The sequence below is a fragment of the Pongo pygmaeus genome, chromosome 13 (genome assembly GCF_028885625.2).
Source record: "Pongo pygmaeus isolate AG05252 chromosome 13, NHGRI_mPonPyg2-v2.0_pri, whole genome shotgun sequence".
Taxonomy (NCBI): domain Eukaryota; kingdom Metazoa; phylum Chordata; class Mammalia; order Primates; family Hominidae; genus Pongo; species Pongo pygmaeus.
Genome location: NC_072386.2, coordinates 51,743,397 through 51,758,173, shown reverse-complemented (window position 1 = coordinate 51,758,173; position 14,777 = coordinate 51,743,397). Strand labels below are relative to the sequence as shown.

At 36.2% G+C, this 14,777-nt stretch overlaps 1 protein-coding gene across 7 annotated transcripts in view; it reads right to left on the bottom strand.

Annotated features, from left to right (window-relative positions):
* BRD10 (bromodomain containing 10) overlaps positions 1 to 14,777 on the bottom strand; it is a 141,960-nt gene that overhangs the window by 111,423 nt on the left and 15,760 nt on the right. For 6 of the 7 annotated variants that reach the window (XR_008504531.2, XM_063649541.1, XM_063649542.1 and 3 more), the window contains exon 2: positions 10,206 to 10,406. The exons of the other annotated variant lie outside the window; for it this stretch is intronic. Coding sequence is in view for 5 of the 6 variants with exons in the window: in XM_063649541.1 (XP_063505611.1) it covers positions 10,206 to 10,406 (201 nt within the window). In the remaining variant the exon portion in view is untranslated. The remainder of the gene's footprint in view (positions 1 to 10,205; positions 10,407 to 14,777) is intronic. 7 annotated transcript variants of the gene reach the window in all.

The window sequence follows — 14,777 nt, the reverse complement described above, 5'->3', positions numbered from 1 at the left end:
AATCATTAAAAAGTCAGGAAACAACAGGTGCTGGAGAGGATGTGGAGAAATAGGAACACTTTTACACTGTTGGTGGGACTGTAAACTAGTTCAACCCTTGTGGAAGTCAGTGTGGCGATTCCTCAGAGATCTAGAACTAGAAATTCCATTTGACCCAGCCATCCCATTACTGGGTATATACCCAAAGGACTATAAATCATGCTGCTATAAAGACACATGCACACGTATGTTTATTGCAGCATTATTCACAATAGCAAAGACTTGGAACCAACCCAAATGTCCAACAACGATAGACTGGATTAAGAAAATGTGGCACATATACACCATGGAATACTATGCAGCCATAAAAAATGATGAGTTCATGTCCTTTGTAGGGACATGGATGAAATTGGAAATCATCATTCTCAGTAAACTATCGCAAGAACAAAAAACCAAACACTGCATATTCTCACTCATAGGTGGGAATTGAACAATGAGAACACATGGACACAGGAAGGGGAACATCACACTTCGGGGACTGTTGCGGGGTGGGGGGAGGGGGGAGGGATAGCATTGGGAGATATACCTAATGCTAGATGATGAGTTGGTGGGTGCAGCGCACCAGCATGGCATACATATGTAACTTACCTGCACGTTGCGCACATGTACCATAGAGCCTAAAGTATAATAATAATAATAATAATAATAATAATAATAAAAAAGAAAAAAAATGCCACAAGGTAAAGAATAAATAATATAGTGCACTTTAAGTTCATGCCGCCAAGCCTGGCACATAATAAGTACTCAATAAATGTTGGGTATTTTTTTGTTAATAATTATTGAATGAAGTATAGGACACGAAAAAAAAAAAAAAGGAAATTACCAAAATATAAGAAAGCTATTTAAAAATGCTGGGTGGCCACAAATGATGAATATATTTTTAATTAAGTCACTGCTACTTTGTGTTATAGAGAATATGAAAATAAATCACTTAATTATAAAGTCATAGTATTTATTTTACAAAAATAATCACTGGAGTTTAAAAATCTGTTTCAATTCCAGTGATTTCCAAATCAGTAAAATACCAGTAAGTTTGTAAAAGTACATGAAATAAAGAGTACTAACAAAATACACACTGGCTGGGCATGGTGGCTCATGCCTGTAATCCCAACACTTTGGAAGGCCAAGGCGGGAGGATGGCTTGAGCCCAGGAGTTCGAGACCAGTCTGGGAAATATAGTGAGACCTCGTCTTTACAAAAAATGTAAAAATTTGCCAAGTGTGGTGGTCATGCCTGTAATCCCAGCTACTTGGGAGGCTGAGGTGGGAGGATAACTTGAGCCTAGGAGGTGGAGTCTGCAGTGAGTCGTGATCACATCACCCCAGCCTGGGAGACAGAGTGAGAACCTGTCTCAAAAAAAACCCACAAACAAAAAAAAATTCACTATTTCTGAAAATCCAAATAGTTTTGCAAAAAAGGAACAGTGAACAGATCTAGTATGTTTAAGACAACTAAAGTAGACTTTAGTTATCAAAACTGCTACCTAATAATGTCATATTCCAGATTAATAGAAATTTACTTGAGGAGAACCAATTGCCAATTTTCATTGATTTTATTTTATTTTTTAAGTATCTAAAATGGCCGGTATGGTGGCTCACACCTATAATTCCAGCACTTTGGGAGGCCGAGGAGGGTGGATCACCTGAGGTCAGGAGTTTGACACCAGCCTGGGCAACATGGTGAAATCCCATCTCTATTAAAAATACAAAAATTAGCTGGGCATAGTGGCAGCACCTGTAGCCCTAGCTACTCAGGAGAATCACTTGAATCCGGGAAGTGGAGGTTGCAGTGAGCCAAGACTGCACCATTGCACTACAGCCTGGGCAACAAAGCAAGACTCCATCTCAAAAAAAAAAAAAAAAAAAAAAGAAGTATCTTAAATGTGTTATCTACTTTCCTGTTTAATAAACAAGGTATACAACATATTATTCAATCATTCCTTAATGGCTTTAGGTCTTCATTATAAACAGAATGTGGTGGTGGTTATGATTAGCTTAAAGACTATTTCAGCAATAAATTAATCAGCTCTTTCACTGAATTTTCTCAGACTTTCACTTAGAGGGCTGCTGTCTCCTAAATCAACACGGTCTCTCTACACCAGTTCCCCTAAGACTGCCTGTTGTCCTACCAGCATTTTCTTGAAGATGGCCAGACTACCAAGCCTTTCTCAGTATTTATTCCTCTCTGTTCAACAGGCCATCACTCGCCATCTCCTTTATACTGGTGTCCAATGCTGTCCAAACTAATAAAGACAGCAATAGAGGAATGTCAGGATTTTTAATCTGGCAATGTAAGAAGCCATTATTTTGATAGCATATACTGCACAAGGAAGGTAATCAGCCTACTGTATAACAATCAAAATATAGAGTGGGGAGCTTCCTTCCTTTAAATGGAATAGGTAACAAATTAGAAACCAAATTGTTAACATTTAAAGATTGCAAAAAATTTCTGTAGACCAGGGTTGGTTTAAAAAAACTTCACACACATACACACACACACACACACACACATATATATATATATATAGAGTAAAAATTTAAAAATAATCTACTTTTGAGTTTGTGTCTGCCCAGATGATCAGCTGTAAATTATCAGATGTCCATCAGATACCAGATAAAGTATTACCATATTAAAATATATACTAAATTTTCAGGATACTGCTATCTTGATCTCAAACTTCTGACATAACAGGTGTTTTAACCTACTTAACAAAGTGAAAACTGTTTTCCCCACTTCTTATGCCAAAGGTTTTAATGAAAACAACAACAATAACAAAAATAACAAAATACCTTCCTCTGTCTTCTAACATGACCTTCCTATGATTTCAAAGTCCCTTCCCTATCTAAATTTATGAAATCTATACTCTCAGCTAGTCTCTGACTAACTCTTGACAGGGTATTAGATTGACAGATTAGATTGTTTGCCTCTAGATCCATTCTCCATCCTTCACTGTAAGGTTTATCTGTATCAATAGGCAACCTCATTCTCAGTCTTCCCTTGGGTTCATCAATGGAGAGACCTGGGAGGTAACCAGAAAGATAAAAGAAAGTGGGATGAAGCATTTATTTCCCTGGCTCCCTCCTCATGAGGTTGCCTTGGGCTTTGTCCTTCAATAGAAGTATCTTCTCAAAACAGTCTCTTCTCTGTAACTGTTTCCTGGGTACCAGTTACTCTCTCTGCTTGCCCTGGTTACAGCCTCATTTCTTAAGATTCTGCTACATTGTAACCCCTTTGAAAATAAACCCTCTTTGAAATATCCTAATTTGAATGTGCCACATGTTTCCTGGCAGAGGAGAGACACTGATACCAACACTGATAGATACGACATCCAGAGAAGATATTAAGCAGGCAGTTAGGTCTGAAACGTAAAGGAGAGACCTGGACTATCTATCTATCTATCTATCTATCTATCTATCTATCTATCTATCTATCCATCCATCCAATCTATTTATCATCAATTAATCTATCTATCTATCTAATTTAATCTATCCATCTCTGTGTCCATCCTCAAGGGAGACACAAGAATGTTTACTATAGCATTCTATAATAATGAAACAACAGAAATACTTCAAAATGTCCATCTCTTCTGGAAAATGGATACACTGAAATACAGTCACATGATGTAATACTATTATATAGTTATTATATAAGGCTTGAAATAAACTAGAACAGTTCAACATGAATAAAGCTCAGATATGTAAATAAATGGAAACAGAAAGTTGTAAGGGATAAAAGACTATACTTTGGGTAAAGTGTACACTGCTCGGGTGATGGGTGCAACAGAATCTCAGAAATCACCACTAAAGAACTTATTCATATAACCAAACACCATCTGTTCCCCAAAAACCTACTGAAATTTTATGTATGTATGTATGTATGTATGTATCTATGTATATGTGTGTGTGTGTATATATATATATTTTTAAAGTTGCCAATTATATGAAGGTTAAAGACATGCAAAACAATGTTATATATTATCTACAAATATATACCTATGTAATTAAAACATTAAAAATGCATGGAAATGACCACTTTTTGTGGTCATGATGAAGTAATTGAACCAAACTTACCCTCCTACTGTAAGCAGCTACAAACTGAACACAATATATAAAACATACATTTTCAGACACTGGACAAACAGTGCAGGACTGTGATCACCAAGAGAAGTGAAACAAATGAGATGATCCCTACAACTGCCCAGTGCTAGGACAGTTGGCTTGAATAGTTGTCCCCTCCAAAACTCGTGTTGAAATTTAATCCACAATGTGGCAGTATTGAGAGGTGGGGCCTTCAAGAGGTTATTGGGTCATGAGGGTTCTGCCCAAATGAGTGGATTAATGAGGTATCATGGGAATGGGGCTGATGGCTTTATAAGAAGTGAGACTTGAGCTAGCACACTCAGCCCCCTCACCATGTGATGCCTTGTGCAGTTTCGGGACTCTGCAGAGAGTTGCCACCAGCAAGATGACTACCAGATGTACTGCCTGACCTTGGACTTCACATCCTCTATAACTATAAAAAATAAATTCTTTCTCTTCATAAATTACCCAGTTTCCAGTATCCTGTTATAAGCAACAGAAAATAAACTAAGACATCCAGCTTTCTGACTGAAGGCAGTTTTTAGACTATGAGAACAGAAAGTCGGGAACAGGGAGTCCAGCGGAGTGGAGTTGAGGGGATAGAGATTGGCATCTGGGGAGGATGAAGCACCTGGAAGTTGTGAGATAATTCCAAAAAGAAGGAAGTTATTATACAGAACAGAAATCTATATTGTATTTTAAATTTTGAATTTTTTAAATTGTGGTATTGTTATTTTTATTTTTTTCCCCAAATATGGGAAATATTTGGGAAATAAGCAGTTGGTTGAATCAGTGCATGTGGAACCTACTGACAGGGAGAGCCGACTGTCCTGGTTGTGACTTCCTAAACTCCACAAAGTTAAATCTGACCAGAATATTATAAGGTAGCAATTCGGACAGCCACACAAACTGGGGAGGTAACTGAGTTCTGACCAGCTGAAGCAGAAAGTCCTCAGTCACCACTTATGGGCATTTAGCAGAGGCCTGAGAGGCATTATGCTGTTGTAGGGCTGAACTGGAGTGAAGGCTATTTCAGACACACCCTAAAACAGCTTAAAACCTGGACTTTTCAAACTGTTCTACAAGAAACTTAACTGCTTGCCAGAACAAAGCCTAATCCTCTTCAAAGGAAGTAAATAAAACTCCAGACTCAACAAAGCAATGTTCACAATGTCTAATTTCCAATAAAAATTATTGGACATGCCAAGAAGCATAAAAATATAACCAGGAGAAAAACAACACAAAGACTTAGAAATTACAAAGACGATGAAGTTAGAGATTAGAAATTAAAACATGAAGATAATAAGAGAAATGAAGATATATAAAAAACAGAACTAAATGTAACTTTTAGAGATAAAAAAATTATATTCAGTAAACAGTTCACTGGATTAGACACTGCAGAAGAAAATATGAGCAACCTGGAAAAGAGCACAGAGAAGACTGAAAGTCTATGGATCAAAGAAGCGAAATGAACCTCAAGCAAGATAAACACAAACATACACACATAAGCTCACACCAAATGCACATAACAAATTGCTGAAAGCTAATTATAAAGAGAAAATCTTAAAGGCAGTTAGAGAAATAAGACAGACCACTCACATAGGAACAAAGATAAGGAAGTTAGCAGGCTTCTTTTAAAAAACTATGCATAGTAAAACATGTCATACTTAAAGAGCTGATAGGAAAAAACCTGTCAATACAGAGTCATATATGTATATGCATTACACACACACACACACACACACACACACACACACACACACACACACCCCCTCTCCATCCTTCAAGATGTAAGGAAAAATAAAAATTTTTTCAGACAAGAAAAAACTCAGATTTCATTGTTGGCAGACCTATATTACAAGAAATGCTAAAAGAGCTCTTTAGACAGTAGAAAAATGATATCAGATGGTATCATGGATCAACATAAAGGAAGGCAGAATGTTGGGTAGGGTAAATGTATGGATTAAATATAAAATACTTCTTTTCATTCTTTGATTTCTTCAAAACACAACTATTTAAAGCACATACAATAACAGTGTATTGGGGGTTTAAAACACATGTAGAAGGAAGGCATATGACAATAGCACAAAGAATGAAAAATGGTATACAGAGGCATACTGTCAAGTGGTACAGCATTATTTGAAACTAACCATGATTAAAGCACATCCTGTAAATCCTACAGAAACTACTTTGAAAAAAATAAAACAACGAGGCAGAGCATTATAATAGGCCAACACTGGAGATAAAATGGAATATTAAAGAATGTAAGAAATATTACCAGGGATAAAAAGGGACATAATAAGAAAGAAGTCAATACATCAAAAAACATAAAAGACATAAGTATCTATGCATCTAATAGCATAGTTTCAAATTACATGAAGCAAAACCTGACAAAACTCAGAGAAGACAAAAGGTTACTGTACTAAAGTTTGTATTTCTACATATATTAGCAATAAATAATTGTAAATTAAATTTTAAAATGACTTACAGTTGCATAAAAACCATGAAATATGTAGGGAAAAAGGTAACCAAATATGTAAAAAATGTGCACACTGAAAACTACAAAATATAGCTAAGAAAAAAAGAAAACAAAACAATTATCCAGAAATTGATAACTTCCATGTAATATCAATCAACCTTCCCAGGCTTTTTCTGTAGAAATTAACAATATGATTTCAAAATTACACAAAAAGTGAAGGTCCTAGTATAGACAAACGAATTTGAAAAAAAAAACCCCATAAAGTTGGAAGACATGCTATTTAATTTCAAGACATACTGTAAAGTTATAGTAATCAAATCAATATAGTGCTAACATAAAGATACAGCTATAGCTAAATGAAACAGAACACAGTTCAGAAAGACTCACAAATAATACGTTCAATTGCTTTTCAACAAAGATGCAAAGGTAATTCAGTGGTGAAAGAATAGTTTTTGTTCAACAAATGATACTGAAGGAACTGGCTATCCATATGAAAAAAAGTAAAGTTTTTCCTTACTTCATACCACACACAAAAATTAACTTCAAAAGAATAAACATAACCAGAAAAACCAAAACTTAAAAAATTCTAGAACAAAAATTTCCATAACCTTGGGTATGCTAAGATTCCTTAGGTAGGTCCACAAAAACATTAAAAAATGGATGATTCGAACTTCCAAGACAAAAACCTTCTCCAAAAACACTGAAAATGAAGGCCATGGACTGAGAAAACACTTGTGAACACATATATCTGACAAAGGGCTTATATCCAGAATACATAAAGAAGTCTTGGCTGGGCGCGGTGGCTCACACCTGTAATCCCAAAACTGTGGGAGGCCCAGGTGGGCAGATCACCTGAGGTTGGGAGTTCAAGACCAGCCTGACCAACATGGAGAAACTCCACCTCTACTAAAAATACAGAATTAGCCGGGTGTGGTGGTGCTTGCCTGTAATCCCAGCTACTCAGGAGGCTGAGGCAGGAGAATCGCTTGAACCTGGGAGGCAGAGGTTGTGGTGAGCCAAGATTGTGCCACTGCACTCTAGCCTGGGCAACAACAGCAAAACTCCGTCTCAAAAAAAAAAAAAAAATTCTTACAGTTCAATAATAAAATGCATGGGAATGAGAAACAAAAAAGTTAAGATGGGGTATCTTCTGTAACAGAAGTACAAGGAAACTAGATGGCATTTATGGCTAATTCTTAAAAAAAAAAATTGTTGGGTTGTGGGCACATAGGCTTTTTAAAAATTATTATTATTATTTTAAGGTCAAGGATACAAGTGCAGGACGTGCAGGTTTGTTACACAGGTAAACATGTGCCATGGTGGTTTGCTGCACCTATCAACCCATCACCTAGGTATTAAGTTCAGCATGCATTAGCTATTTATCCTGATGCTCTCCCACCCCCCACCCCACTTACAGGCCCCAGTGTGTGTTGTTCCCCTCCCTGTGTCCATGTGTTCTCACTGTTGAGCTCCCACTTATAAGTGAGAACATGTGGTGTTTAGTTTTCTGTTCCTATGTTAGTTTGCTGAGGATAATGGCTTCCAGCTTCATCCATGTCCCTGCAAATGACATGATCTAATTCCTTTTTATGGCTGCATAGTATTCCATGGTCTGTATGTACCACATTTTCTTTATCTAGTCTATCATTGCTGAGCATTTGGGTTGATTCCATGTCTTTGCTATTGTGAATAGTGCTGCAATGAACATAGGCGTGCACGTACCTTTATAACAGAATGATTTATATTCCTTTGGGTTATATACCCAGTAATGGAATTGCTGGGTCAAATGGTTCTAGATCTTTGAGGAATCATCATACTGTCTTCCACAATGGCTGAACTAATTTACATTCCCACCAACAGCGTAAAAGCCTTCCTACTTCTCCACAGCACAGGCTTTAATTTTATTTATTCTTTGTTCTATGCTTTAAATATTTTATAATTTAAAACGTTAACACTAAAAGAGATAGCTTAATTCATATAACTCCATTAAATTATCATAGTTACTATGATATTTAACAGAGGGTTTTCCTCCCATGGCTTATTCTCCCATGTTTATTTGATGTCAGGGCACACATAGATTGATTCATATTCATAGTTTCCTACTACCCATTCCTGCTTGGATATGTAAATGTTTTCATTATCATATTAAACAATTTATTCAAAATGAATTCACTGCTTTTTCCCCTACCTGGACTCACATTTTCAAGCTCTTCTATTTTCTTTGCTAGTTTTACCATTTTACAAATCAAAAAATGGTATACTGCTTAGAAGCACAAGCTCTAGAGCCAGACTGATTGGGTTCCAATCTTGAGTTCACTACTCAAAAACTGTATGACCTTGGGCAAGTTACTTAATCACTCTGTGCCTCAGGATAAATGCTGAATACAAGGAAGGTGCTTAGAGCTAAACCTGGCAAATACTCATGCTCAATAAACGTTAGCCATTCTTTTTTTATCTTATTGTTTATATCACTACTATTATTACAACTACTTTTTGACTTATCTTTGTCTCTTCCTTTGTTCTCCCTATATCAAAGAAGATACTAAGTCCTATTAATTGTTCTCAGGACAATCTGATTTCTTCCAGTTTCTGGTGACCAGTATTGGAGGTGGTGACCAGTAGTGGAGATGTAGACTACTACAGCCTTCTTCGTACAAGCCTTCCTTTTCTTCAATTCTCCCCATTCCAATCTACTGTACACTACTGTCAAGTTAATCTTTACCCCTTTCCATAAGCCCTCCTTTCCTATAGTAGGAGTAGTTCTGTGAAGCTCTGCACAAGGGAAAAAAAAATACTTTACAGCAGGTTTCCAAATTAATTACTGCTGGAAAAAGTATGATGGTAGAAAGTCTCAAGGCTTAGTTTTAATCCTACAAATTTCAAAGCAAGTTACATTTATTATTACAAGAAGAGCAACAAAATATTATAAATTGCTTCTGACCAGCATTAACAAGTCCTTATAACATTAGTAATCACTCCTAACATAGTTAGCAATTTGATTTAGTACTATAAAAATAACTAGTTTTTTTTTTGTTTGTCAGTATAGAAACATCAGTGTCACTTACCTCTCTGGGCCCTGTTCTCTTTTTATAAATTAAAAAGTTATATAAATGCCATCACTCTTATGCTCCCAGACCCTAGAAGCTACCACTAATTGAGCACACTTTTTCCTGATCAGCCCAGAGTAAGCACAGTTATCCAGGATATTAATTCCAATGGAGGAACGGGCAGAGGCGAATTTATGTCATGCTTGAACTACATAATCTCTGGAGTTTCTCCTGATTTTAAAGGTCTGTGATTCTGTTCTAAAACTACAAACCTATAGAAAATTCCTCTAATTTAAAACTTATAATTCACTTGAGAATGAATACTACTAGAAATCTAGAAAGCAGTCTGAAATATTCTGTAGAAATTATTTTTGTATAGCTTCAAGATAAGTGGTTTTAAATTTTAAAATTTTAAACAAATTTTATTGTGATATTTCATTATGAATTCATACTTTTGTAACAATGCATTTTGGAACACTACTAAAATGGGCCCAGAAATCTGATATGGGCACATAAAAATTATGCAGCTGAAATTATGAAATTTTTTTTTTTAACGTTTACCTTTTTTCTTCTTTTGCTCTCAGCTGTTCTTCCTGTCTCAAAACTTGAACCATTATAGATTCAAAAACTCCACTTGTCAAGCCTGCCAAACTTCGCGGTGTTGACCGACGCCTTGTTGAGGTACATGCAGTTCCCTTCTCATCCTCCAATCCATAATAGCCTCTAGAAGTAACTGCTATCGTTGTCTTTTCTCTCAAGTGCCTTGGAGAAGAATAAGTCAATTCACAAGGTCAAATCTTCTGGATAAGCAATAAACCCCCTTAGCCAGCAACTTAAGAATCCCTTTTGCTAAACACATAAAAGTATTTAAACCTTACTTAGCTTTGTTCTAAATTTTTATCCTCCCTACACAATTTCTCATACTCCTTATGTCATAAAATCAGTCAGAGTGATAGTCTCTTCCCTACATTAAAAAAAAAAAAAAATCTGAGACCGAAGCATTTAAAATATTGACTAAAGCACTATCTCTTTAATAGAAAACAAAGTTTATTGTTTGCAACATATTTCATACTATCTATTATTGGTATGAGAAAATGTACAATAATACAGAAACATTTGGAAAAAGAAAATGTAAAATGATACATAAACACTTTGAAAAAATTATAAACAGCCAGGTGCGGTGGCTCATGCCTGCAATCTCAGCAATTTGGGAGGCCGAGGCAGGCGGATCATCTGAGGTCGGGAGTTTGAGACCAGCCTGACCAACATGGAGAAGCCCTGGCTCTACTAAAAATACAAAATTAGCTGGGCGTGGTGGCACATGCCTGTAATTCCAGCTACTCAGCAGGCTAAGGCAGGAGAATCACTTGAACCAGGAGGAGGCAGAGGTTGTGGTGAGCCGAGATCACGTCATTGCACTCCAGCCTGGGCAACAAGAGAGAAACTCTGTCTCATTTAAAAAAAAAAAAAAAAAAAAAACCACACACACAAAAATTAGTCAGGCATGGTGGTGAGCGCCTGTAGACCCAATTATTAATATATTAATACTTGGGAGGCTAAGGTGGGAGGACTGATGCTTGGGAGGTTGAGGCTGCAATGAGCTGAGATCGTACCACTCCACTCCAGCCTGGGTGACAGAGATCCTACCTCAAAAAAAAAAAAAAAGAAAGAAAATTTATATAAATTAAAAGTTGACCCTATAGTTATATTTCCCTGCTTTCCTACAGGCTTTAACATAAAATAGGCTAAAGGTTCATTAAAATGTATATCCTTTTTTTTTTTTTTTTTGGAGACAGAGACTCTGTCACCCAGGCTGGGGTGCAGTGGCATGATCCTGCAGCTTCAACCTCCCTGTGCTCAGGTGATCCTCCCACCTCAGCCTCTTCAGTAGCTGGGACCACAGGCATGTGCCACCATGCCTGGCTAACTTTTGTAATTTTGTAGAGACAGGATTTCACCATGTTGCCCAGGCTGGTCTTGAATGCCTGGGCTCAAGCAATCAGCCCACCTTGGCCTCCCAAAGTGCTGGGATTACAGGCATGAGCCACCCCACCCAGCCAAACATAAATCTTTATGACATAAAATATAATAATTGAAGTCCTGTCCTCCTTGGACTATGTCCAGAGTGATTTATTACACTAAATTAGAATAACTTTGTAACAACCTTACCCTCAGTGCCATCTAGGTCCCATGAACAGTATGAGTGTAGGATTCTACCAAACTGTAGCACCATTATGTGTTTTCTCTGTTATAAGGAGATAACACTATAACTAATTCAGCTTTAATTAGGGTATGAACGTTAAATTGGTTTTCCAAAAATACTGAAGAATTTGGGCTAATCTAGCATACCATTTTAGGCTGTGATCCTTCAGTATACAATGGCATACATCTGTATGATAGCTAATTGGGCCGGGAGTAAGGAATTGTGGACCCAGGGAAGATAGCTAACTGGCAACAACAGATACTGAATGGGTATACTTGAATTTATTTTAGTATAATATTTTTAGTAGGTGAATTAATTAGCTATGTAATTTTAACTACTTCTTTAATACTGATGAAAGAGAACATTAATGGACAATATTGCATTGAAAAATAATGACATCTCAGAGGTCACAGCAGGTATGTAGAGCATTGAGGATAAAAATTCAGTAAGTACACAGAACACTGGGGATAAGGAAAATTGAGAAAAATGGCAAGTTACATGGCTACATTGTTATATAAGGTCAGAAACTGTATTTTACTTTTTAATTTCAGTTTTATAAGTAGATAAGATAAAGTTATAAACTTTCTAAATCAGTATTTTCTCAGAACAAACACCAAAGAGAAAGTAATATCCTTTATTACTCATCACAAATTAAAATTTATGAGCTTTGATATTTATTACTCATAATTAAAAGAAAATCCAACCAACCATGGTGCTGTTTCTCTCTCACCAACATGTAAAGATAAAAAAGACTGATAGTACTCAGTATTGGAAAGGATGTAAGGAAGGAAAAATTCTTAAACAACATTAGTAGAAGTGTAAACTGGCAGTCTTTCTAGCAGTCAATTTAGTAATAATCATTAAAGTTTAACATGAACATATCCTTAGACCCATCATGCTTCTCGGAATTTATCCTACAGATGCAATGCAACAACTACGACCAAGAACACTCAGAATATTGCCTGTTATTTTTTAAAAACACTGGAAACATAAATGTTTTTCAATATGAGACAGATTAAATAATGTACTGAACACTACAACATGGAATAGCATCCATCCATTAAAAGGAATCAAGTATATGTATATGTATTCACTGTTAAAGATGTCCATATTACACTGCTAAATGTAAAAAAGAAGTTTCTGAACAAAATATATTTTTTAACCCAAAAAGAATTATATATGTGCATGTGTGTTTTTTTTTGTGTGTATATATATATATCATGCATGTACAGACACACTATTAGATGCCATATGTGTATTAGTTTTCATATGATATGTACACATACACCTAGTAGTATATCTGTACATGCATCTAGTAGTGTGTCTATACACGCATGAGTTCAAACTCTCATCTAGACTACTGCAGTTGCTTTGTGACAGGCCTCCTGGCTTCTGCTCTGATATTTCTAGAGTCTATTCATATAGCAACCCAGGTAATCCCTTTAAAAAGCAAACCAGGGCCGCGTGCGATGGCTCACGCCTGTAATCCCAGCACATTGGGAGGCCAAGGCGGGTGGATCACCTGAGGTCAGGAGTTCCAGACCAGCTTGGCCAATATGGTAAAACACCATCTCTACTAAAAATACAAAAATTAGCTGGGCCTGATGGCATGTGCGCCTGTAGTCCAAGCTACTCGGGAGGCTGAGGCAGGAGAATCATTTGAACCTAGGAGGCGGAGGTTGCAGTGAGCCAAGATCGCGCCATTGCATTCCAGACTGGGCGACAGAGAAAGACTCTGTCTCAAAAAAAAAAAAAAAAGAATGCAAATCAGATGCCATTACCTTGCTTTGTCTCCTCCAAAGTCTTCCAGTTAGAATAATCTAAAGTTCTTATGACCTCCAAGACCTAGCATGATACGGCCTTCACCTACCTCTCCAGGCCTAATTTTCTGCCATTCTGACCTTAGCTCTTTGTATTCCAGCCACAAAACTCTCCATTTTATTCTCAGTCATACCAACACATCTGCTTCCATGCATCTTTGCACTTGATCTCTCTCCTTTAAGACACTCTTCCTCCAGATACTCATATGGCTACACTCTATCACTTCATTCAAGTCTCTGTTCAGATGCCACAACATCTGAAAGACCTTCCCTAACTAAGTTATTTAATAAACGATACCCTATCACTCTCTATTCTTACACTAGTTTCTTTTTCATGTCACTTATCACTACATTGCATTATATAATTACCATTTATTTGGTAATTATCTAACAAAATGAAAGCTCCAAGAGGATAGGAACTTTGTTTTGTTAATGACTGTCATCATGCCCTCAAATTGTGCCCTGTATATCTATATGTGCATAGAAAGTATTTGGAAGAACACAAGCCAAGTTATTTATTTTCCATTTTAAATTCATACACATAATTAAGGTTTAAAAATTCCAGTCATCTATATTGTCCATAGTAAAAGAACCCTGATTAAACATGTTACTATCTACTTGAGTTCCATTAATCAGTGAATAAAATAAGATAAAAAAATAAATCTTACCTTTCAAATAGGATTGTCAAATAATCAATGGCCAAATAAATACACTAAAATAGCTCTCCCATTGCAAAAATTCAAGCTTTTTTTCTGTCTATTAGGGAAATCATTTCATGAAATCTGACAATAGTTTGAAAATAATAATATACTGCCATCCATAAGCAAACACTAACCAATAATTATGGTTACTTATTGAGTTTTACATTTACTTTCTTTCCTCCCCCTTTTTTTTTTTTTAACACAAAGCATGTGAAGTCTTTTCTGTGTTAATACATTCCAAATTTCAGAATTCAGAGGCTTGATTCTGTTTAAAATTATTACAATAAGTCTTAACAAGACAGTGAATTGATATTAAGCTTTACTTATAGTTAATATACAAACCGACACCTACTCCCCTACTAAAAATAGATGTTTGAACACTTTTGCATTATGTGATTTTCTTTTGCTA